The following is a 24,854-nucleotide window of genomic DNA, read 5'->3' on the forward strand; positions in this document are numbered from 1 at the left end:
TATCCCTGACGCATCTGACTCAGCTGCTCTGGGGTGAACTCAGCATCCGTGTTAGCCTCTGTTCTCTCCTCCTGTCCCATATCTCACCTCTAAAGGGAATTCAAAGTCCCCCAAACCAGGGACTCTCAATCCTGGCAAGCTGTTAGAATCACCAGGAGCTTTAAATAATAGGAATACAATGAGAGTGTCTGAGGTAGGGATCCCGGTGATCTTTTTAGCTCCCCAGGAAATTATGATATGTGACCAGGGCTAAGAATCAATGCCTTGAGCTCCCTGCAATACCCACGCATATACTTCTACTTACACGTATACTTATACTTACATCTATGTTACTGAATAAAAATCATCTCAAATAATAAAGCAGATCCAAAGAAGTGCTACCAAATGGGACCTTGAAAACGATAACCATTTACACTCATCTTCGCCATCGCTAAAACAGTCAGTACTCAAGTCTTCAATCTAGTGCCCCACCCCTCTCCAGGGGTCCCGAGGATGCCCGCAGTCTGCCCGCCCGCTCCCCTCTCCCTTCCTGCCCTGGGCTGCCACCTGCACGGCGCTGGAGGGGCTGGCAGGAGTTCTGGAACTGGGGGCACAGCGGTCCGCATGGCCATGGCAGAGGCAGCTCCCATGCAGACGCAACTGGGACACAGCGTAGTAGGCACTGGGAGGGTGGTAGCCCCTCTGGGGCACAGGCGCCAGCTTGGTGAAGTTGACCCTCAAGTTGGTGATCTCCCCCAGCTCTGCGGAGAACGAACAGCAAGGAGGGAGGGAGGGGGCAGGTATGGGGGAAAAAAAAAAAAAAAAACAGAATTTAGACACAGAGTCTCCTAGGGCAGGACAATAAGGAAAGGAACTCTGGTCTCACTACCCATCTCCCCCAACCCTCCTACAACAGAAAAGACCCCCCACAACCCTGACTCGGGCCTTATGAGTGGCTGGCCAGCACCATACCCCTACGAGCTTAAGCAGGGCCGGTATTCAATCCAACCACGTTGACAGAGGCAGCAAAGACTAGGAAATGTCCATGATCTGAGCTGCAAGCCTATTTTGTTCTCTACCCACAGTCCCACGGGCTAGAGGAGTAGCCACACTGACCTTGAATTTTTTGACTTTGTGTGGCTGGGATCCCAGAGGCTAAATCCATAAGGTTGAGCTGGACCTGCAGAGAGGCGGAGTAAGGGGACACCCAGGAAGAGGTGAGCTGTGGCCAAGCCCAGAAGTCCTCTTTTCCATTTGATGCCCTGCCAAATGTCTTGAGGGTGTCCAGAGGGCTCCTTCCCAGGTGGCATGGTGGTAAACATATGCCTGCCTACATGGAGCCGCAAGAGATGTGGGTTTGATCCCTGGGTTAGGAAGATCCCCTGGAGGAGGAAATGGCACCCCACCTCCAGCATTCTTGCCTGGAGAATCCCATGGACAGAGGATCTTGGCGAGGACAGAGGACCCCTACAGTCCGTGGGGTCGTAGCCAGACATGACTGAGCATGCACTCACATGTACTTCTCCTAGAGGGGTCACTGTTGGGGAGCTCAGGAAAGATAGCAAGGCTCTGCCCGAAGGAGGGGGAGGGTTCTCACAGATTCCCCAAAGCCTGGGTGACCACGTGAGTGACAGGAAGTGGGAAACCTCTCCCCATGCCTATTTTTCAGGGTGCCCTCTCCTACCTTGGCCCCGTTCTGGTGCCCATTAGGCCTCTGGGGCAGAGTCTGGCACCGAGCGTCCTGCCAGCCCTGGGGTTGGCCCTGGCGGACCCAGGGGAAGGCAGAGCCGCAGTCAGCAGCCAGGTACTGGTACACCTGCCAAGTCTTGCCGAAGTCCGAGGAGCGCTCGATCAGCAAGCCTGCAGGCACGGGCCCCTGCAGGGACACACAGGGTGGGGGGGGTGAGGGAGGCCTGAGTGACCCCGCCTGGAGGACACGGTCACAGAAAGACGCTCTTAAGTGCTGGCGGCCCCTGAGAACCCCAGTGAGGAGGGAGAAGGAGGGCTGCACGGAGCAAGTAGGCTCAGGGGCACTGCGGTCTGATCCTGCTGGCAAACCACGGGCCCCAGCAGGTTTTCCCTGCTTCTGCAAACTAACAGAAAGCAGATCTAACTTCCAGAAGGCACGATCCCTACTCAGTCCACCACCCAGGCAGTCAGGCCAGAAAATTCTCCCACTGGGCTTCCTACAGCCAAATGCTGATTCTGTCCTTTCCTCTTTTTCTCCCACATCCATGGTCAGAGCTCAGGTCCCTGATCGCGCTCAGCCTGGATTCCTGCAACAGCCTAGAACTCAAGCCCGCCTCAGCCTTTCCAAGCCACACCCCCACACTTCACCTGCAGGGTTATCTGATCACATGGCTCCCTGCATGAGACCCTTCGATGGGTCTGCACTGGCCTACTTCTGCCCTCAGTGATTCCATCCATTTCTCATGGCTTTCCATGTTGTCTTTATGCTGACAGCTTCCAGCTTGGAAAACTTCTTTCGGTTCAAAAACCCAACCTCCACACAAAGAGAACTTCCTTTCTAAAATGTAAAACGGGCTATGACTCTTCTCTCCTCAAAACCTTCCAATGGCTTCCCTACTCTGTTTCTTTCCAAGCTTTATTGAGATATTATGGATGTGCAATATACGCCAGTTTAAGGTATATCAAATGTGATGATTTGATAGTCATATATAACAGAATGATTACTACAATAAAGTGAGTTAACACGTCTATCCTCTTACATAATAATCTTTTCCTGTGTCATGATAACATTTCAGGTCTACTCTCTTAACAACTTCCAGGTGTCTAGTACAGTGTTAATAATTATAATGGTCACCACGTTGTCCATCAGATCTTCAGAACTTATGCATCTTATACCTGGACCTTTATATCCTATGAGCAGCACCCCATACCCATTTCTTCCTCCCTCCAGCCCCTGGCAATCACCATCTTCGTCTCTACGTTGATGAGTTCAGGTCTTTAAGATTCCCTATATAGGGCTTCCCTGGTGGCTCAGACGGTAAAGCGTCTGTCTGCAATGCAGGAGACCCAGGTTCAATTCCTGCGTTGGGAAGATCCCCTAGAGAAGGAAATGGCAGCCCACTCCAGTACTCTTGCCTGGAAAATCCCATGGACAGAGGAGCCTGGTAGGCTACAGTCCATGGGGTTGCAAAGTGTCGGTCACAATTGAGCGACTTCACTTTCACTTTCTTTCATATATGTGAAGACATGTGGTATTCATCTGTCTGTCTTAGTTCACTTAGCAGAATGCCCTCAAAATCCATTCATGCTGTCCCAAGATCTCCCTCCTTCTTCATGGCTGAATATTCTAGACTCTGGGTGTGTGTGTGTGTGTGTGTATACACGTGTGTGTGTGTGTGTGTGTGTGTACATGACATTTTCTTTACCCATTCATCCATTGATAGACACTTAGGTTGTTTGCATCTCCTGGTTATTGTGAATAATACTGCAATGAACATGGGCGTTACAGACATCTCTTTGAGACAGTGACTTCATTTCCTTCCGGTATACAACTGGAAGTGGGATTGCAGGATCATATGGTAGACTTTTTTTCTAATAACTTTTTGAGGAACTTTCATACTGCTTTCCACAGTGGCTGCACCAATCTACATTCCCTCTAAGAGTAAACAAGTGTTCCCTTTTCTCCACATCCCCACCAACACTTACCTCATCCGTCTTATTTTGGCCACACCACACGGCTTGCGGGATGTTCCCCGACTACAGGGATTAAACCCAGGCCATGGCGGTGAAAGCCTGGAATCCTACCTGCTAGGCCACCCTGATCTTGATGATAGCCATTCTGACAGGTATGAAGTGCCAGCTCACTGTGGTTTCCACTTGCTTTTCCCTGCTGGCTAACGATGCTGAGCATCTTTTCATGGACCTGTTGGCCCTCTGTACGCCCTCCTTTATTAGAGGCATTATCTATGAGGCATAGAGGATAGATAGAGGATTATCTATCCAAGTCCTCTGCTTGCTCTTCCTGAATAAATCTGAACTCCTGACCATGCCACTGTGCACCTCCATCTCCTCACGCCCTCAGTCACAGCCCGTTTGCTCCCTCCTCAGAGCCTTTGTTCATGTGGCTTCCTTGGCCTGGGATACTCCTCTCCCCTGGTGGGTTCTTTCTTTTGTTCTCAGCTAAATGTCACTTCCTCACAGAGATCTTTTTATACCCACCTAACCTGCGTTCTTCTGCCCACACTCTGCCCACCCACCACATCATTTCCTATTCTGGGATCTCATCTGCTGCCGTCGTAAATGTCACCACAATTTCCCATTACTTATCTCTTGGTTTCCTGGGTTTTTTTTTTTTTTTTCTCCCACCAGATCAGGGTTTCCCAACCTTGGCTTGGCACTGTTAATATCTGGAGTTGATTAATGCCTTGCCATGGGGACCATCCTCATCATTATAGGATGGTTAGCAGCACCCCTGACCTCCACTCACTAGATGTCAATAGCATGACCACAGCTGTGCCAACCACAAATTGGTCTATAAATGGCCAAATACAACCTGGTTGAGAGCCATGACAGTAAACCACAAGCACCCCTGTCCAGCTGGTTCACAGTTGTCCCCCCAGCATCTAGCACGTAGTAGTCATTCAGTACATTTGTTGAATGAATACATGAATCTTTCATCCACTCTCCTTCTCCCCATTCACATCTGTAAACTCATCTCTCTTCAGTCTGTAGCCTCCCGTATCCTTACCTCTCACCACCATACACACATTTGCCCTTCCAGACCCTGTGTGCATTCTTTTGCCCCCTCCCCAATTATATACATTCTTGTCTCTTGCTTCTTGGTCTTTGTACTTTGCTATTCTCTTTGCCTGGAATGAACTTAATCTTCTCCTGGCTATTACCGGCCTAAGAAGTTTCATCTTCCTGTGGGTGTATTCTCTGATCATCCCCACCAAAGACAGATCAAGCTGGGTGCCCCCTTGCTAATGTCCCTAGTACTTCTTCCTACCAACATCAGAGCACACGTCCCACTGTCTTGCTACTGGTTCTTTGTCTTGAGGATTGTGATCTAGTTTTATTCAGCTGTTTAGCAACATATAATCGATGTTCAATACGTGTGTAGCAAGAATGGACAAATGAATGGGTGATGACAAAGCAATAAGACCATGAGTATCCATCCAAGTGAACGTTGCCTCTCAAAGCTGTCACCATTAGGGACTGGGCATTTATTCAAATGGCTCTAGCATTTCTCAAAATACTTGAGACCTATTCTTGAGGCTTCTTTGGTGACTCAGAAGGTAAACAATCTGCCTGCAATGCAGGAGACCCCTGCACTGGGTCAGGGGTCTTCCTGGAGACCCTGCATCTTTCCTGGGTCAGAAGATCCCATGGAGAAGGGAACGCAACCCAGCCAATATCCTTGCCTGGAGAATTCCATGGACAGAGGAACCTGGTGGCCTACAGTCTATGGAGTTGCAAAGAGTTGGACATGACTGAGCAACTAACAGTTTCTCTTTTATCATTCTTGAGGTGAGGTTCTTACAGCAACTTCCTCAGTCATGTAGGAATTAGGTCCTATTGCTTTATATTTCCAGTTCAATATTACCTATCCTGATCATCTATTCTCATCAACCAAGATTTATCATTAAATATTTGAATATTCCCGTAGAAGGAATAAAATCAAATCTCTGTAAAGGAAAAGAAAAGACCCTGTCACTAATGAATGAAAATGTGCCCTCCAAAAGGCATATCTCCAAAGGCTAGACTCAAAACCTGACAAGTAATGGCACTGAACGAACCAATGGCTCTGAAAGCACATCTCACATGTGGCTTGGCCAGTTCCTTGCTGTTGGTTAAACTCCATCTCATCAGCAAAGTTATTAAAACAGAGTATACACAGAGTATACACAACCATATGAGCTGTCATTACACAACTGTATAAGTAGAATTGGTCTTGGAAGAGCTGAATTAATTAGATGGGCTGAGGATGGGAGGTGCAGAAAGGTAGAGGACAGAGGGGGCCTGGAGGTGCCACTGGTCTCCCGGAAGTGGTACTTCTGCTGTCACCATGATATAGGCTCAGGGTTAAGTGTTGCCCCAACCTGAGGAAGGGAGACCCACCCCGCATGTGGTACCATCACCTCCAGCCTGAGCTCCCCATGAGTCCAAGCCCACATGGCCCAGAGTCCCCCTCTCCTATCCACTGCCATACCCAGGAAACACACCTTAAAATCCATCATGATGTCCTGAAGCTGGAATTTCCTGTCCAGGTCCAGCTGCAGAAAGACAGGGCTCACATCTGGAAAGACACAAAACCCAGGAACTTTAGAGCAGAGACTGTCTACCTTCCCAGGCTCCAGGAAATCTAACTCTGATTTTCCCATCTCCCTCTCAGAGAGGCGTGGTACCAGTACATTTCTACTTATAGCACCTATTCAAGATCCCATGTCTTCTCGGCCAAATTTCCTTCCCACTGTCCCTTGATGTCTTTAAAACCTTTAGACTTTCAACTCCTCAGCCCAACACAGATCTGTTCCCAAAGCCCAGTTCCTTCAGCAAGCCCACTGTGACCAAGTAGGATGAAATGAAGGCATTTCTCTCTCTTCTTACCTTTTCATTAACCTCCAATAAATTCTTCTACCTACAACATCCGAAAGGCCTCAAATACAAAGACAGAAGGTTCTGCTCACCAGCCACCCGTGTCCCACCACCATAAGAAAGCCATGGGAAAACCCAAAGGGCCCCAGGGCACCCTGCATGTGGAGGTGGTGGCAGGCGCTTACCGTTCTGTGACTGCCACCAGCGCGTGGGGCCCGAGGATGAAACCACGTTCTCCACTTGGTGACTGTTGTAATTGTGAGCCACCCTGGAGTCACACTTGCAGCATTTCATCTGCCACTGCGGAAGACATCAGAGACTCACAGGTGGGGCCTTTGTGTACTGGGAATTCTCCCTGTGTATACTGAGAGCCCAGAGCATTCTCTCCATGGAAATGCTCCCCTAAGGGATTCATGGATTTCATTAATACATTTAGAACGACCAGCCTCTCAAAACAAGACTAACTGGTCATTTTTCCATTTAAGTCCTCTGTGTCAGCCCCCAACACATAGCTAGGTAAATAGTAAATAGATGCTGTCATTGGGAGAGAGGTATGAGGCTGTAAAAACTTAATTTTTGTATATGACCTTGCCTCAGAGAGAAATGTGCAAAGAGTGCTAAGGGCAAAAAGAAGAAAGAAGGAGAAGCTCACGTCGATTTAGTAGCCTAGCAGGCTACAGTCCACGGGCTCAGACATGACTCAGTGACCAAACTACCACCACCACGTCCTAGGTGTAGGCTAGAGAGTTTTATCACTCATCTCACTGAATCCTGGCAGCCTGGGGAAAGTGGAGTTTCTTAGGATTAGGAAAGGGGACAGGAAAAAAGGACAAGGGAATTTGGGGTTCAGTCCTAGTTCTCCTCTGTCAATTGAGTGGATATTGAAGTAGAGTCATTCAATCATTTGACAATATTCATTAAGGCCATACTACGTCCTAGACCCTGCTCTGGGCTCTGGAGTTGTAATAGTGAACAAAATAAAGACCCAGCCATCAGGAAGCCAACATTCTAGTACCATTTAGATGATCTTAAAGGCCTTCCAGCACTTGACATCTGTGACTTTAGGATCTTTCCCAGTTTGGCATCCCCTACCCACAGGAGTCATGTATGGATGTGAGAGTTGGACTATAAAGAAAGCTGAGCACCGAAGAACTGATGCTTTTGAACTGTGGTGTTGGAGGAGACTCTTGAGAGTCCCCTGGACTCCAAGAAGATCCAATCAGTCAATCCTAAAGGAAATCAGTCCTGAATATTCATTGGAAGGACTGATGCTGAAGCTGAAACTCCAATACTTTGGCCACTTGATGTGAAGAACTGACTCACTGGAAAAGACCCTAATGCTGGGAAAGATTGAAGACAACAGAGGATAGATGGTTGGATGGCATCACCGACGCAATGGACATGAATTTGAGTAAACTCTGGGAGTTGGTGATGGACAGGGAGGCTTGGGGCGTTGCAGTCCGTGGAGTCGCAAAGAGTCAGACATGACTCAGTCACTCAGTCACTCAGACAGGACTGAGTGACTGAACTGAACTGAACTGACCCACAGGAGAGAAGCCCAGGATGTCCAACCAGATGGAGCTTTGTAGGCAGGTGTCCCAAGGTCAGGAAGGCAGAGGAAGTCTGCAGCCTTGGGGCTGAAGGCAGGGTCTCTTCCCCATGAAGATCTGGGTTAAAGTGGGCAGCCAAGGAGGAAACAGCCTCACCAGGGAGGTCCCCCCAAAACATAACCTTCCTTGGTCTGCCCATACCCTGGAGTGAGACAAGAGACTGAACTGAACCCCATGGGCTCCAGAGCAGGGCAGAGATCATCAAGGAAAAGAACACAGCCAGAGGATTGGCCCTTGTTCTTTTAATTTGTCCATAATGTGTGAATGTGCATACATTTGCATATGTTTGCATGTGTTTGCCCTGGCGCATACACGCACACACACACCACTGAGACATCATGACCTTGCCTAGGTTCTTCATGCAACCTGTTTTCTCTGAGTAACCACGGTCCCAAACCTTGTGTCCAGCAGAAAGAACACTTTTCAGAGGGCTCCAGATTAACGCGCATGTTAAAGCAAGGCTTGGACGAGAACCTCCCTGAATTGCAAGTCCTTCTGGGCAGAGGCGATGGTACCTCCCCACACCCCTTGCCTCTGTTTCCCCTAAGCCTCCACCCAGCAGAACCAGGAGAAAGCTCAGGAAGCCGTCTCTGAGGCTTTGCAGCCCCTGAACCTTGGTCCCATCCAGGGAAGGCCCTAAGCTGGGGAGGATGATCCATCAGAATGGGTGTTCTGGGATTCTGGGATTCTGAACATGTGGATCATCTGAACATGACCCACATGTTCAGCAGACATGCTGAACCTGTGAAGCTGACAGCTCAGTCATCAGATCCATCAGAATGGGTGTTCTGGGATTCTGAACATGTGGACCATCTGAACATGACCCACATGTTCAGCAGACATGCTGAACCTGTGGAGCTGACAGCTCAGTCCCGAAGGGAAGAGTTAACGTGCCAAGTCTGTGCCTTGAGTTACAGAAACTCTTCACCCAACATTGCTCTTCCCCCAGCGCCACTGAGCAAAGCCTGAAGCCTGGAGGGGAGCCAGGAGTCCTGGCTCTGTGAGCCTCTGCTTCCCACCCCATTTTCCAGCTCCCACCACCAATCTGCAAAACAAGAGGATTGTCCCCTTCCTGGAGCTTGAAGGTGTCCTCATCACTTCCCTAAGTGCTTTATTAAACTATAATTTTGGTATGATATAAATGAACCTATTTACAAAATGGAAATGGACTCACAGACGTAGGGAGTAGACTTATGGTTACCAAAGGGGAAAGGTGGGGTGGGGGGAGGGTTAAATTAGGAGTTTGGGACTAGCAGATACAAACTATCACATAGAAAACAGATAAACAACAAGGCCCTGCTGTATAGCACAGGGAACTATAGTCAATATCCTACGATAAACTGTAATGAAAAAGAATTTTAAATGATTATGAAGTACTTAAAATACTGTGGGGAGATGTTTAGTGCTCACATAATGGCTGGCACGCGCATCTTATATAAAACAGCAGCCACTGTCCATCCTTTGCCGGGCTACATTCTTCCTCACAGTAAGATCTCCACTTGACAAGCTGTTCATTTAGTGTCCGTGCGTTTGCTCCGTGTTTATTTGCCATCTGCCTCCCCCTGTTAGAATGTGGACTCCACAAGGGCAGAACTTACTTTCCTTTATGCTGTATTCCAGTTGCTCAGCAAAGTGCCCAGCACTTAGTAGGTCCTCTGTAAATACTTCTGGAATGAATAGTAAATGCTCACGGAGAAGGCAATGGCAACCCACTCCAGTGTTCTTGCCTGGAGGATCCCAGGGACAGCAGAGCCTGGTGGGCTGCTGTCTATGGGGCCGCACAGAGTCAGACACACCTGAAGCGACTTAGCAGCAGCAGCAGGAAATGCTCAGGAAAGGCTCGCACTTTCATTTATATTATTGCTCGACCCTCCCTTCCTGAGTTTAAAGAGAGGTGTGAGAGAGTGAGGACATGACCAAAATCAACATGAAATGACTGGAGTGCCGACCACATGCTAGGTACTGTATCAAGAGTTTCAGTGCAATAACCTATTTAAGCCTGACAACCACCCTACGTGTAATATTATTCCCATTGCAGGTGTGAGAAGACTGAGGCTCCAAGAGGCTCTGTGACTTTCCCGATGACTGATGGCTAGTGCCGGCACCAGCGCCAGACAGGATCCCTCCCCACGCCCTTCTCTTCTCCTCCTCCCCTCCTCTTCTCTCTCTCTCCTCCCCTCCATCCCTCCCTCTCTGCCATCCTCTCTTCTCCACTAGGAAACCATTTGGGTGCACTGACATTGCAGCAAGGAAGTACGGTCAAGGGTGACCATCTCTGTCTCACCCACAGGGCTCAGGTCACCCTGAGGCTGACCACAGCAGAGAAAATGCTCTGGGAAGAAAGCTAGTTTGTCAGGCTAACCTCACTCAGTTAGCGCGGAGACTGCACGTATGTCAGCAGCTAACACAAATACCTGAGCACTTAAAATAATCCTTTCTGGGCAAAAGCCGCCTCTTACTGGCATCTGAGTCTCCTCTAGGATCCTATTCTGGTCCCTGGCAGCAGGCACACCCTCCTCCCCACTTTGCCTGGCCTCCCAGAGGCAAACTTCTCCACCGCCCATCCTCTGTCTGAGCTCAGCACGTGTCCCGTGGAGAGACAGGGGCCAGCTGCCTTCCGGTGACCTGTCATCCGAGCTCCTCTGGGCTTGCTGGGAACGGATCCCAGCCTGTTCTCTGGCCAAGAGAGTGCCAGAGACAAGGCTCTTTTTTTCCTTGGGCCGTGGGACACGGGAGCTAGAACAACCCAACCTGGGACTCGGCAAATGCCCTTGATATTAAATGATGGAATATTATGTAACTTTTCAAAAGACTGTTGACAGAAAGATTTTAATTGCATGGGGGAAATGCTTACAATGTTTTATGAAAAAAAATGATAATGTTTTATGAAAAAAGTTGGGCAGAAGCTTGTATATACATCATGATCACAAATCCATATTTTTTAAGGAATCAGTAGGTAGAAGGCAGTGCACCAATATATTAGGTTGAACCAAACGAAATGGCTAATATTGAGCTATCTTGACCCACAAAAATGGCAGCTGCATACAGCTTAACCTAATTACCTCTGGGAAACGGGATTACAGGTAACTTTTTTTTCTTAGTTATTTTTTAATAACTTTCAATGCCTTGAATATATATTAACTTTTATATCCAGGCCTTGTTTTAAACAAACTCAAAAGGCCCAGGATACTCAGCACGGTCTTGCCACCCTGTGTGCTCCCTGTCTTCACAGTCAGTCTGGGGCACCCCAGGCCTCCGCCACCTGCCTCCACATGTACAGACAGTGATGATGGATCAGATGGGCTCATGAGCTGAACACCTATGTGCCTTCATCACAGTAACGTAGCTAAAGGAGGGATTTATCTCAATCCTCAGACACAGCCTAAGCCTCCAGGCTTGGGACAGGTATTTTAAGCAGCTCTGCTTGTCAACCAACTAGAGGGAAGGAGACCTGAAATAGGGTGGCTTATGGCACAAGCCCGCATGAAGACAGGCTGCCAATTCCTTCTCTTTCTGGGCCTCAGTTTCCCTTTCTATTTTATTCCTGTACGTCTACATGCAGTATGTGTGTAAGAGTGTGTGTGTGAGTATGAGTGAGTGTGTGTGTGTGAAAGAGAGAGAGATTCTCAACACAAGGCCCTTCCCCTCGTGTGTGCTACATGCCTCTGTCTCTCCCAGAGATGGAAGCTCCCAGCCGCAGCTGCCTCCCTCTCCAGGGTCATTTGGCCAGCACTCCCCTGGCTGGACTACCTCAGAGACGCAGCGTTATTATCCATTCAGTCTGTCAGGCCTCCAGCCAGCTTGGCTCCTGCTCATTCTCTGTCTGGAAAGGCTGGGCCTCTTCCCTTATCCTGGAGCTTTCTAGAAGCTCAGCAGTCTGGCTGGAAGACAAACCAGAGAACTATGGGAGGGCAAATGAGACAGCGGAAGCCTCAATCACAGTGGAGAGGGTGGAACAAGGAAGGCAAGGCAAATCAAAGCTCTGTGTCTTAGCAGAAAAGGGAGCGAATTCTGGAGGGAAATGGGAAAACAGGCTCTGCTTAGCCATGGCCAGCTCCCTCCCCCCGAGCAAGTCAGAGACGGCCTATGTCCATCTAAGGAGCTGGAGTCAGGGTCATGGCTGTCAGCCAGGGCCAAAAGAAAGACAGCCGGAATCCAAAAAAAAAAAAATGCAGCTGCATATAAGACATTCCCTCCACTTCAGCTCCCTCATTGGTAAAGTGCAGGGGTGGGATGAGATAATGAAGCTCCTTCTTGCTCTAACATGTTATTAGAATTCTCCCCAACTCCAGCTTATCTGCTCAGAGGTTAAAGACACTCCAAACAAGAATGCAAAAGAAGCAAGAGAAAAATAAGATGTTGGCCAAACATGGTGCTGGAGAAGCACTCTTCCCAGCAAAGTGAGCAGGGAAAGACGGACCCTGAAGGCCTTGGTCAGCAAGACGAGACTAGTCTCCACTAGACTCCCACTGTGATCTGTGTGTGTGTGTGTGTGTGTGCGTGCTCAGTCATGTCCGACCCTTTGCGACCCCATGGACCAGAGCCCAGCAGGTTCCTCTATCCATGGGATTTCCCAGGTAAGAATGCTGGAGTGGGCTACTATTTCCTACTCCAGGAGATCTTCCTGACCCAGGGATCAAACTGGCGTCTCCTGAATCTCCTATTTGGCAGGCAGATTCTTTGCCACTGAGCCACCTGGGAAGCTCCTCTGATCCACAAGCCTCATCATTTATATGTCAATGGATATTGCCAGCAAAGGTGAAAAATCAGGGCCTGTTTTGGGGCCAGGTGGGAGTGGAGCCCCAATGCTATGAAGCACTGTCATGAACTAACATCTTGACCAAAGCCTTAACTCAGTACAGCTCTTATCTCCATCGAAACCAAGTTCAGAAAGCTCAGTTCTGAAGCCGATGACCAAAATGATGAATACCACAACACTGCAAAATTACACTGCATGAGTATAATAGCTGAGAAAAGAAGAAAAGGTAAAGGCAAAGGAGAAAAGGAAAGATATAAGCATCTGAATGCAGAGTTCCAAAGAATAGCAAGGAGAGATAAGAAAGCCTTCCTCGGTGATCAGTGCAAAGAAATAGAGGAAAACAATAGAATGGGAAAGGCTAGAGATCTCTTCAAGAAAATTAGTGATACCAAGGGAGTATTTCATGCAAAGATGGGCACAATAAAGGACAGAAATGGTATGGACCTAACAGAAGCAGAAGATATTAAGAAAAGGCGGCAAGAATACACAGAAGAGCTATACAAGAAAGATCTTCATGACCCAGATAACCATAACGGTGTGATCACTCACCTAGAGCCAGACATCTGGGAATGTGAAGTCAAGTGGGCCTTAGGAAGCATCACCATGAACAAAGTGGAGGTGATGGGATTCCAGTTGAGCTATTTCAAATCCTAAAAGATGATGCTTTGAAAGTGCTGCACTCAATATGACAGCAAATTTGGAAAACCCAGCAATGGCCACAGGACTGGAAAAGGTCAGTTTTCATTCCAATCCCAAAGTAAGGCAATGCCAAAGAATGTTCAAACTACCACAGAACTGCACTTATCTCACACACTAGCAAAGTAATGCTCAAAATTCTCCAAGCCAGGCTTCAGCAATATGTGAACCATGAACTTCCAGATGTTCAAGATGGATTTAGAAAAGGCAGAGGAACCAGAGATCAAGTTACCAACATCCACCGGATCATCAAAAAAGCAAGAGAGGTACAGAAAAACATCTACTTCTGTTTCATTGACTACGCCAAAGCCTTTGACTGTGTGGATCACAACAAACTGTGGAAAATTCTTCAAGAAATGGGAAAACAGAACACCTGACCTGCCTCTTGAGAAATCTGTATGCTGCTCAAGAAGCAACAGGTAAAACTGGACATGGAACAACAAACTGGTTCTAAATTGGGAAAGGAGTATGTCAAGGCTGTATATTATCACCCTGCTTATTTAACTTATATGCAGAGTACATCATGTGAAATACCAGGCTGGATGAAGCACAAGCTGGAATCAAGACTGCCGAAAGAAATATCAATAACCTGAGATACACAGATGACACCACCCTTATGGAAGAAAGTGAAGAAGAACTAAAGAGCCTCTTGATGAAAGTGAAAGAGGAAAGTGAAAAAGTTGGCTTAAAACTCAACATTCAGATAAAAACTAAGATCGTGGCATCCGGTCCCATCACTTCATGGCAAATAGGTGGGGAAACAATGGAAACAGTGGCTGACTTTATTTTTGGGAGCTCTGAAATCACTGCAGATGGTGACTGCAACCATGAAATTAAAAGATGCTTGCTCCTTGGAAGAAAAGCTATGACCAACCTATATAGCATATTAAAAAGCAGAGACATTACTTTGCCAACAAAGGTCCATCTAGTCAAGTCTATGGTTCTTTCAGTGGTCATGTATGGATGTGAGAGTTGGACCATAAAGAAAGCTGAGTGACAAAGAATTGATGTTTTTGAACTGTGGTGTTGGAGAGTCCAACACCACAGTTGGGTCTTGAAAGTCCCTTAGACTGCAAGGAGATCCAACCAGTCCATCCTAAAGGAATTCAGTCCTGAATATTCATTGGAAGGACTGATGTTGAAGCTGAAACTTCAATCCTTTGGCCACCTGATGCAAAGAGCTGACTCATTGGGAAAGACCCTGATGCTGGGAAAGATTGATGGCAGGAGGAGAAGGGGACCACAGAGGATAGATGGTTGGATGGCATCGCTGACTCGATGGATATGAGTTTGAGTAAGCTCTGGGAGTTGGTGATGAACAGGGAGGCCTGGTGTGCTGCAGTCCATGGGGTCGCAAAGAGTCAGACACGACTGAGCAACTGAACTGAACTGAGACTCTGACCTGAGCATGATACATACATTATCTCATTTTATCCTTCCAAAATCTTTGAGGTAGGCATATTGGATCCAAAGTGGGTATCTTCATTTGACAGATTAGGAAGGCAAGTCCTAGAGAAGCTAAGAAATGTGTCCAAATCCGCAAGACTAGGAAGAGAAGCAGCAGGAATTCCGCTCCCAGGAGCTCTGTCTCCAAACCTTCTCATCCTGTAGGGCTTCGAGGGACACAGCAGTCACGTGACAACCATGGGTCATTGCAGGGACTAGAGGTGGTTTTCAGGATGCTCCTTCTCTTCTCCCCTAGTAAGGGCAGCCTCACCCCCCGTCCAGACTTCTCCAGAAACAGAGGTGTCCTCCTAGACCTGAGTGCAGACTGTTGGTTTGCATTCCTGGACCTCTGAAAGTTCTACCATTGACAGTGGTTCCTTTCACCGCTGAGGGCAAAGGAACAAGGCCAGAGAGCTTCTAGGGACCTGATTCAAGAAGCAGCGGTGTGAGAGGCCAGGCCAACAAAGTCGTGAGGCTGCCCAAGTTTGTGTTCAGGTTTCCATCTCACCTTTTTACTCTCTTCCCTCCTTTTAACCCCACAAGACGCACTCCCCAGTCCAAAGCTGGTAACCAGGACCCCCAAATTTCACGTTCCACATCCCAAGTTTCGCTTCCCTCTGATAGCGACTCTTTCCCGCAGTGATCTTTTTCATTTTCTGCTATCTCTTCTAAAGTTACTCATTCTTGGTCTCATTCTCTTGGGATCCTTTGCAAAAGCCACAGCTAATTTTCTGATAAGCAAACCCTTGTTGAAATATAAATGATGACAGGTTAATATGACGCCATTCCCAAGGGCATCTGTATTTTAAACAAAGAACTCAACGATGTTCCATCCTAATGAAGATTCACAATGGCAGGAGATTTGAAAGCTTCAGATCTGCTAAGATCTCCTGGGAAACAGGAGGGCAGATATTTTGGTCAGAGACAGGCTCAAAGTCCTCTATGAGCAGAGGACAAGGACCTCAGGATGGATATGAACACATTCTCACATTCTGTGTGTGCACGTTAGCCATGCCAGAGGTCAAGAAAACAGATGTCTGTCAAACACAGAAAGGCAGAGGTTGTTGGGTGTGTGCCTGTGGGTGTGAGTGTGCTTATGTGGGGGGTGTGTGTGTGTGTGTTAAGAGGAAGGGATGTCAACTGGCTACTGGTCCTCAGCTTGTTTCCAAGAGATAAAAATGACAGCTGTTTGGTTTACACAGCTAATTAACCTGAGGAATGCACTGTGTAAGACTGTTATTAAGGCAGCTGGATAATTAAGTTTTCCCCCAGAAAGGGAGGGAGTGGGGGATAAATAAAGCATCTAAGGGAACAGACACAACATTGGAGAAGACTTTGTCAAGAGCAGAAATCAGGGCTGGAAAGCTTCCAGGCAAAACCCCTCTGGTCCCCAAGCAGCGTGCACCAGCCCAGAGAGGACTGAAGGTCATGGCTCAGCCCCTGCCAGGGCCCACCTGGCACAGATCATGGCTGACCCTCGGGGTCACATGCAGCCCAGCCAGAAGCCTGGTACACGTGTGAGAGCTGAACCAACAAAGGCTGACTAATTCCCTCATTTCATGAATGGGGAAATGGCGGTCTAGACAGAAGCCATGACCTTCTCAAGGTCACGTTCCTCTTCTAAGTGTCAGAGACAGGATCAGACCTAGAAAGTCTTCACCCCCCATCAGGAGACTTCACTAACCATGACTGCCTCTGGGTTATCCAGCAGCCAGACTGAAAATCAGATGCGCGGTGGTCAGTGGGCCAGCCCAAGGGCAGGTTGACTTCAATAATTATGCAACTGCACGTCCTGATCCGAGAAGTGCTCAGGAGAATGATTGGCAGGTGGGGCAGCCTCTGCATGCAGACACAGGTCCCGGGAGGCCAGTGGGCAAAGGGCTGGGACATGTAGCCCCTTCCAGACACCAGGCCCATGGTCACTTGGCTCCTTTTTTACATGGTCCACACAACCCTGGAGGAGGGCATGGCAACCCACTCCAGTATTCTTGCCTGAAGAATGCCGTGGACAGAGGAGCCTGGCGGGCTACAGTCCATGGGGTCACAAAGAGTTGGACACGGCGGAAGGAACTCAGTATGCGCAAACACAGCAACTCACTGAAGTGGGTGCTATCATCCCTCCTACTTTTCAAATGAGGATCGACGGCTTGGGGAAAGCACAGAAGGAAATGAGGGTATGGAGACATCGAAGACATTTTCATCCATGCCTTGGGCTTTAGGGGGAAAGGGTATAGTGAGTTTACCCAGAGGTTACCTAGGAGCTGGAAGAGAGAGAGCCCGTTTCGGTAAAGACCAGTCTGGGTTCAAGTCCGGACAGTTAATGGGTAGTCAAGGCAGGGAGACCCGGAACAGCAAAGCTGGGCAGGGCGTTGGGGGACAAGGCAAAGCTGGCCGAGTCCTAAGTCCTTTGTCAAGGCTGCAGTATGGACACGAAGGCCAATAGGATGAAGCCAGTGAGACAAAAGTAGGCAGAAGAGGCGATGGGCCGACAGGCTAAGACTGGCCCAGGAGAAAGCAGCCATGCTCTGAGGTCAGGAGCTGGGAGAGGCCGTTTTGGAACTGGAAGGCGTCCCCCCTGCCCCTGAGTTTCCCCAGAGTTGCCAGGGGGCAGCGAGCAATGCTACAATGTCCAAGAGTCATAAATCCCTAGTGCACTTGCGTTTACATCACCCCAGAAGGCAGGCAGGCAGCAGGGGCCGGGTGATTTCTGCTGGGCTCAGGGCCCACCATGTCACCCCTGCAAGAAACTAGAACAGAGGCGCTAACCGGGGGCTCTGACTTAACTAAGGTGTATATGTGGCAGGAGGGGCTGGCAGAGAGGGATGGGGAGGTCGGGGCTGAGGGGCAGGCCTTGGCAAGGCAGCTTTGTACCATGCCGCCCTCCTCTCCAGCTGGGCCTGGCCACTGCAGCACCATCTCTAGCCACTCAGAAAACTCAGTTCCTATGCATTTCCATCAGGGAATCCCAGCACACACCCAGAACTTCCCATGGGGATGGGGATAATAAGAGCTACCTCACGGAGCACTGTGAAAATTAATTGAGATAATTTATATAAAACGGACTCAGTCTAATGCCTGAGACATATAATATGTGCTCAATAAACTATAGCTTTACGATAATATCGTTTAGTAATAAAAATAAACTTAAAAACTGAAATTAGAACTCATCAGAGTTGTATCTGGATTCCTAATTTTCATCACACAGCCACCCGTGTGCCCGGGGAGGGTTCAGGGTCCACTCGGACAGAGGAGTATCCATGCCTTCATGTATGTCTTCACTACAGGCAACCAATGGCCTCTGGGAGGGGAGGCCGGGGAGAAAGAAGGAAAGAGAAATCAGACGAGGCGGAGAGGAGGCAGGTGGGGGAGAGAAGCTGGTTCCCCACGGTCAGCTCATTCCCAAAGAAAACTGGAGCAAAGAGCGACACGAAAGACCATTGGTCTAACACTCGTTCATGGAAGAGGAAAGCAAGATTTAGAGGGGGTGATCTTTTGCCCAAGATCACACCATGAGTTAGTGGCAGACTTTGGGCTACACACTGCACTCAAGATGCCCTATCCTCTCCTCTTCCGATAGGTTACATGGATCTATTCCCCCTGGTAGACAAGGGGAAGAAAGAACCAATGCATCTCAACTTTCACAGCAGCAAAATAGCTGAGGTTTATCCATCCCCTGGGTTGCAAAAGTCTAGCCTTCTCTTCTGCAAGCTCCCACGTGTTCTCAAACTGCTGCTTAAGTGCAGGGGAGGCAGTTGGCTCCCTGGGGCATTTGAGAGAGGCAGAGGGCAGGACAGGATGGAGTGTGGCCTAGAGGGAGGGCGGCTGTCCAGGCAGGCCTGGTACTGAGCCTCTCTCAGCAGCCTCAGATCCCTGCCTGATTCCCATCCCTGAAGGTGGCTCCACCCAAAGAGAGGACCCAGCAGAGGACACCCTGAAAATTTTAGACATGGCTCAGTGGTACAAAATTGGAGGGTGAGTGGGAAGGAGGCAGCTGGACTCATTCTGTTGTCTGGAGAGCTCCCCACTGCCAGGTTCCCTGATGCCGGTGGAGTAATCTAGGCCCACAGGGAGGACTCGCCTGCTGCTGGCTGTCTTTCCCAACACTGTCAGATGGGCTTTCTCACATCCAAGTGGGTGAGGTGCAGAAACCACAGCCACCTCCGCGCAACACCTCCAAAGCCAGGACCCAGTGCCATCTATGATCACAAGCGGCGAAGAGGACACAGGAGGCTAAGAGAGCAGTGAGGCCAGAGGTGGGGTCAGACGCCAGGCATGGCCCTGAGGACAAGGAGCGCCGAGAGAGAGGGAACCGCAGACACCCCAAGCTGCCTTTGGGCCATCAGCCGCTCACTCCCTTTCTTGCTCTGTCTTTTTAATGCCAAAGATGCAGGGACTCGAGGGAAAACGACTCCCTCCCTCTTTCCTTTGTCCAAATCTGTGTATTGAGGGCCAAAAAAAAAAAAAGGCCAAATGAGACAGGCAGCTGGGAAACAAGAAAACACTGGGTGATTTCCACCTTGGGCAACACAAGGAGCAAGGAAGGACCTCAAACTTACTGAAGGGAAAAGAAAATCAAAGCTCCTACCAGAAAGGCCCAGAAGCCAAGCAGGAAAATCACAGTGGCTCTTTGAAAAACAAATCAGTTGCTTAAATAAGCAAAGCGTTCCAATGCCTGGATTTGCTCAGCTGGGCTCCTTATCAGCTCAACCGCTGAACCTTCTTGCTAACCCCAAGTCGTTGCTTTACCTCACCGATCTGTGTCCTTTAATGGCAATTTGAATATTTTCCCAGGGGCAAGGATAATTTAGGAGCTTGGGATTAACAGATACACACTGATGGGTATAAAACAGATAACCAACTTACTGTAGGGACTTACTGTATACCACAGGGAACTATGCTCAATGTCTTAAAATAGCCTATAATGGAAAAGAAACTAAAAAAAAGACGATAACTGAATCACTTTGCTCTAACCCGAAACTAACACAACATTATTAAGCAACTATCCTTCCAAAAATATGTTTATTAATTTTCACTGGAGGATGCTTTCTTGACAGTGTTGTGTTCGTTTCTGCTATACAGCTAAGTGAGTCAGCGATATTAACACGCACATGTATCCCCTCTTTTTTGGATTTCCTTCCCATTTAGGTCATCACAGAACACTGAGTAGAGCTCCCTGTGCTGCACAGTCAGTTCTCATCAGTTACCTGCTTTATACACAGTTGTGTATCTGTCTCAATCTCAATCTCCCAATCCATCCCACACACACAAAAAAAATTTTAATTAAAAGGAAATTCTGCAAAATAAATAAATAAATAAAGCCTCCCGCTTCACCCAGGGTGGTGAAACATGCAGACCAAACATGCAGAGACGGGAGGTAAACAGGTTGGCTCTTCACACATGACAATTAGAAAACCCAGAAGGACAGCCTCCAGCCTACAATCACACAGTCTTCTGGTAGCTCCAGCCCCACCCTTAGCCCAACATGGGCAGAAGAGAAGGCAGCAGAGAGTGGCCAGGGCACAGCTCCGTTCCCGCTCTGGCAAGAAGACAAGCCATGCGCACATCCCAGCATCTGTGTGCCACCAGCCTTGACTCCGTCCGTCAAAGATGGCACCTCACCCTCCACACACCTAAAGGACTGGTCTTGATCTACTGCTTATGCCCCAGATTTGAGCGACTATCCTGCCCAGGCCCAAGGGCTGAGAAAAACTCCAGCTTTATTAAGCAAAAGAGGAAAAGGAGCTGTTCAGTTATAAGTCATTTTGAGTATGTTTTTCTCTTGCCCATCAAAGGTGGAAATTCCTGAGAGGCAGAGATCCTGCCTTATGCTTTGCTTACATTCCCCACAGCGCATGGGGCTGGGCCCACACCTAGTCCACTCTAAGTGTTCAGTGAACAGATGGCGGGCTCCTTGCATACCCCCAGCTCGCCCTCTTCCAGCCCCTGGAGGCCGTGGAGGAAGAACCTACCTCACCATATTGGGCGCAGTAGGTCTCAGGCTTGGTCAGGCCACAGGTGGATGAAGCTCGGAGAAACCGGGTCCTCCCTATGAGCAGGTCCCCGACAGGTGGATAGCAGGCCCCACGGGAGCATGCTTGCTGGGCACACAGGAGGCTGGGCAAGCCTGAAATCACAAGGGGCTTAGGGGGTGCTTGGGCACAGCCTAAAGAGAGGGCAGTCTAGCCGGCCACCCCAGTGCCCCCCAAGGAAGCAGTCATCCATCAGCAACGCTAGACCCTCTTCCTTGCCTTCATGCTCTGACCCGCTGGTGGTGGGAACAGTTGCAATCCTGGTGCTGTTTGGTTTTTTTAAAAAGCTGATTTTATAGTCTGTAACTCTCAGCTTTAAAAAAGTAGAAGTTGATCCTGAAATGTGGCATCCATATGTGGCTTTTAGAATTGAGCTACAGACACACGCTTGGCCACAGCTCTCCTCGCCTGTTAATGGAGCAGCGCTGGCTGCTGGCCGTCTGGGGGACACAGGGAGAGACTTTCATTCTGTCTGCTCCTTTATCTCTAAAACTCACGCTGTCACACTTTGCAAATAACCAGCTGGTAAAGAATCCGCCTGCAACGCAGGAGACCCCAGTTCTATTCCTGGGTCTGAAAGATCCCCTGGAGAAGGGATAGGCTACCCACTCCAGTATTCCTGGGCTTCCCTGGTGGCTCAGCTGGTAAAGAATCTGCCTGCGATGCAGGAGACCTGGGTTCGAGTCTCTGGGTTGGGAAGATCCCCTGGAGAAGGGAAAGGCTATCCACTCCAGTATTCTGGCCTGGAGAATTCCATGGACTGTATAGTTCATGGAGATACAAAGAGTCGGACACAACTGAGCAACTTTCACTTCACAGCTGCAGCTCCCTGAATATCAAGAACTCAAGCCATGATGGCTCTGGGACCAGTTAGAGAGTGAGAAGATGGAAAATAAATTCAGCAGCAGAGCACTGGGGCTGCCATGAACCACCCTCAGATAGGAGGAAGAAGACATTTGGGAGCCTTTCAAGAGTCTCATCTTCTTCAGAGGCCCCAGGACAGAGAAACCTCATGGGCATCCCAGTAGATAAGTGTTCCAAACCCCAGGACCCCGGGTGATGGGTGATGTTCACACTTTGGTAGACTGTCCTCCTACCCACGGCTGGTCCCCTCTCTGCTGTGTGACAGGCCCCAGAAGGACGGGAAGGGATACTCACCAAAATACAGGAGAAGGAGCAGCCTCATCTTCAGTTGACGAGGCGATCTCCACTCAGGACCTCACCTGGGGCAGAGCAAAGCAGCCTGTGTGAAGCCACACAGACCCCTAGGTTGCACTAGCCCTTTGCTGTTTCTGGCTCGAGTTTTCTCAGAAGCCTTTACTCAGGGCCTTGGTCTAGGACACTTCTGAACAGCAGGCACATCTGTAGCCAAAACCTGGAAGACGCTAGAGACCTGGCCCCCTGTCCCAGCTGGCACGTGACTTCCAGGCTGTCCTGGGAGAATGTCACTACATCCTCCTGGACTCCAGCTCCCCGCTCTGAAACAGATGGGAGGGATCAACCCTGCCCTGCCCCCCATGGTCAACAGAGCAAGTTGGGGAGCCAGAAAGGACTAGGCCCTTTGCAGGAGAAGTCTGTGGCCTCAATGTCACCCTAGGAAACAGGATTGGCCTTTCTCAGGCCCTGGCCCACCTACAGGCCCAACAGCGAGTGGCTCAAAGAGGCTGGTGGCCTGGAGGGGCGCCCTCTCCTGCTGTTGGCATGGTCTCCAGTATCAGCCACGGCCACCCTGAGGGTGAGACTGTGGTGCCCGCTTCTCTAGGCTGAGCAGGTTGTGGAATACAACGGGGAAAGAGAGGGAGGCCTGGAAGTGTTTAAAAAGTGAGTGAGGAATTCATCTGAACTGGGAGCAACTCAAAATGTCTCCATTGATGCACTGGGGCTGTACAGGAGGGCTGGGGTTTGGGAGGTCACAGAGCAGGGATTCTGAAGGAGGCTGGGGTTGGGGGTGATACTCGAAGGGTCCTAGAGGCAGGGTGCTGCCCTGCTGAGGCAAGCCCCGCCCTGCTCATGGGGCGCCCACCTCTGCCTCGGATCAGAAGCCCACTCTGCTCCAACAACAGCCACACATTCTTTCGGCCTGGATGGAGGAATGGGGGATTTGGCAGGACGGGGCAGGTGGGGACTGGGGACCCCCTGACATCTTTAAATCAAACATCCTGAGGCTTCAAACTCCCTCCAATCCCCTATCAGAGCAGTCAGGGGCCCAGGGAAGAGACAGGTGGCCTGAGCTCACACAGCTAACTGTGGCCCAAGAGGAAGACCCATCATCTGGCTTCCTCCAGGGGCTGCAACCTCGCCCCCTCCCTGCCTGGAACTAGGCACTGTGAGAAGTTCTTAGAAGAGGCCAGCCCACCCTCTCCTTCCTTCTTTGTGTCCAGCCCCAGCTCTGAACCTGCTGTCTTCTAAGTCACCAAGACGCTTATCAGATGGGAGAAAGCAATCCGAACAGTGGCAGACTCAACACCCAGCCTTTGGATCCCAGTGGGCTCAGCTGAAGCTCCCAGGAAGAGGAAGGAATCTGGACCTGCAGCCAGGCCCCAGACACCCAGGCACACAAGCCTGGGCCCACCCCGCCCCCACGGGGCAGATGAGACAGGTAACAGACCTTGCTCCGTGCTGCTGCTGTTCTTTCTCCAGATCACCTCTCCGAGACGCTCCCCTTGAATGTGGGGGTCTCCTCTCCTGGCTCCCAGTTTTTAAACAACGGCCTCACCTCTGGAGACTCCCCGGCTGGGCGTCGCCGGCTGCAGGGCGGGACTCAGGAATCTGGCCGCTGGCACACCCGTCTGCCGTCACAGCACCCCCACCCGCCACCCCAGACAGGACTGGGCAGGTGGAGGCGGTCCGGAGGCCTCATGGCAAGATCGGCAGTGCCCACCTACTTGATGTGGGGGGTGGGGGTTGCACCAGGGAAATGTGAGTGATGACTGGAGACCAGGATTCCTGGGGACCGGTGGGGTGAGGGGGTGATGGCCACTCACATTGTGACAGCCGCTGCGCTGGGTGCTTTCCCAAGGCTCATAGAGGTCAGCCTCTCCCGGGGTCCTGGGCCACCCTGGACAGAAGACCATGCAGAGAACAGAAGGATCAGGGCTTGCATATTGGGTATTACAGCCCCAGACCTGTCAGTGAGCTGGAAGGGAAGAAGACACAAACATCGAGGACCCTGGAAAGCACCAGACCCCTCCCAAGGGAAAGCAAAAAAAGTGGAAAACCCCTGCTTCTTGTGGGGCGGGGGGGATTAAAAGGCTATGGTTCATCAGGAAGGGGTCAGAGCCCAACCCACCCAAGAAAAGCTTAGGAGGACTCAACAGGCATGAACTCTAAATGTTTCCCCTCTGGCTCCCTCGCAGCCTTGGCAGGGAGCCCAAGGACAGGTAACTACCTGTGAGTCACGGCTCCCAGCTCAGGGAAAGGCTGCTCTCCCAGCCCTTCCCACTGGGCAAGAATGCCTGCCTGGAGGGCCAGAAAACAGATCTGACCACAAGGGGTGGGAAGGGAGGGCTGAGGCACAGCTGGACCGACTTCCCCTGGGCCCCCGCCAGGCCTGAGAACACAGCTGCCTTTGTGGGACGCTGGGCGGCTCCTGGTTCGGGGCTTTGGGCTGCGAGTGGCTGTAATGACAGTCACAGGACCAGAGACAGGGGCTGGTCTCGGAGGACATGCCTCCCCTCCACCAGGCGAGGGTCCGAGGGTTTTTAGAGAGATCTGGAAGGACACCCAGTCTAGATCTTGGCCGGGCACAGCCTACCTGGGCATTGTTTG

General features: G+C 50.0%; 1 protein-coding gene across 4 annotated transcripts in view; it reads right to left on the bottom strand.

Annotated features, from left to right (window-relative positions):
• The window catches only part of LAMB3 (laminin subunit beta 3), a 188,497-nt gene that overhangs the window by 19,960 nt on the left and 143,683 nt on the right, over positions 1 to 24,854 (bottom strand). For 3 of the 4 annotated variants that reach the window (XM_070384718.1, XM_070384719.1, XM_070384717.1), the window contains 8 exons: positions 24,071 to 24,144; positions 22,245 to 22,309; positions 21,027 to 21,181; positions 6,732 to 6,846; positions 6,174 to 6,247; positions 1,664 to 1,855; positions 1,096 to 1,159; positions 547 to 740 (listed from right to left, as the gene is read on the bottom strand). In XM_070384718.1, the coding sequence (XP_070240819.1) occupies positions 547 to 740; positions 1,096 to 1,159; positions 1,664 to 1,855; positions 6,174 to 6,247; positions 6,732 to 6,846; positions 21,027 to 21,181; positions 22,245 to 22,272 (822 nt within the window). In that variant the 5' untranslated portion in view covers positions 22,273 to 22,309; positions 24,071 to 24,144. Of the gene's footprint in view, positions 1 to 546; positions 741 to 1,095; positions 1,160 to 1,663; positions 1,856 to 6,173; positions 6,248 to 6,731; positions 6,847 to 21,026; positions 21,182 to 22,244; positions 22,310 to 23,694; positions 24,027 to 24,070; positions 24,145 to 24,854 lie in introns of those variants that run through there. The other variant, XM_070384716.1, reaches the window with a different exon arrangement.

This window comes from Bos mutus, chromosome 16 (assembly GCF_027580195.1).
Source record: "Bos mutus isolate GX-2022 chromosome 16, NWIPB_WYAK_1.1, whole genome shotgun sequence".
Lineage (NCBI taxonomy): Eukaryota > Metazoa > Chordata > Mammalia > Artiodactyla > Bovidae > Bos > Bos mutus.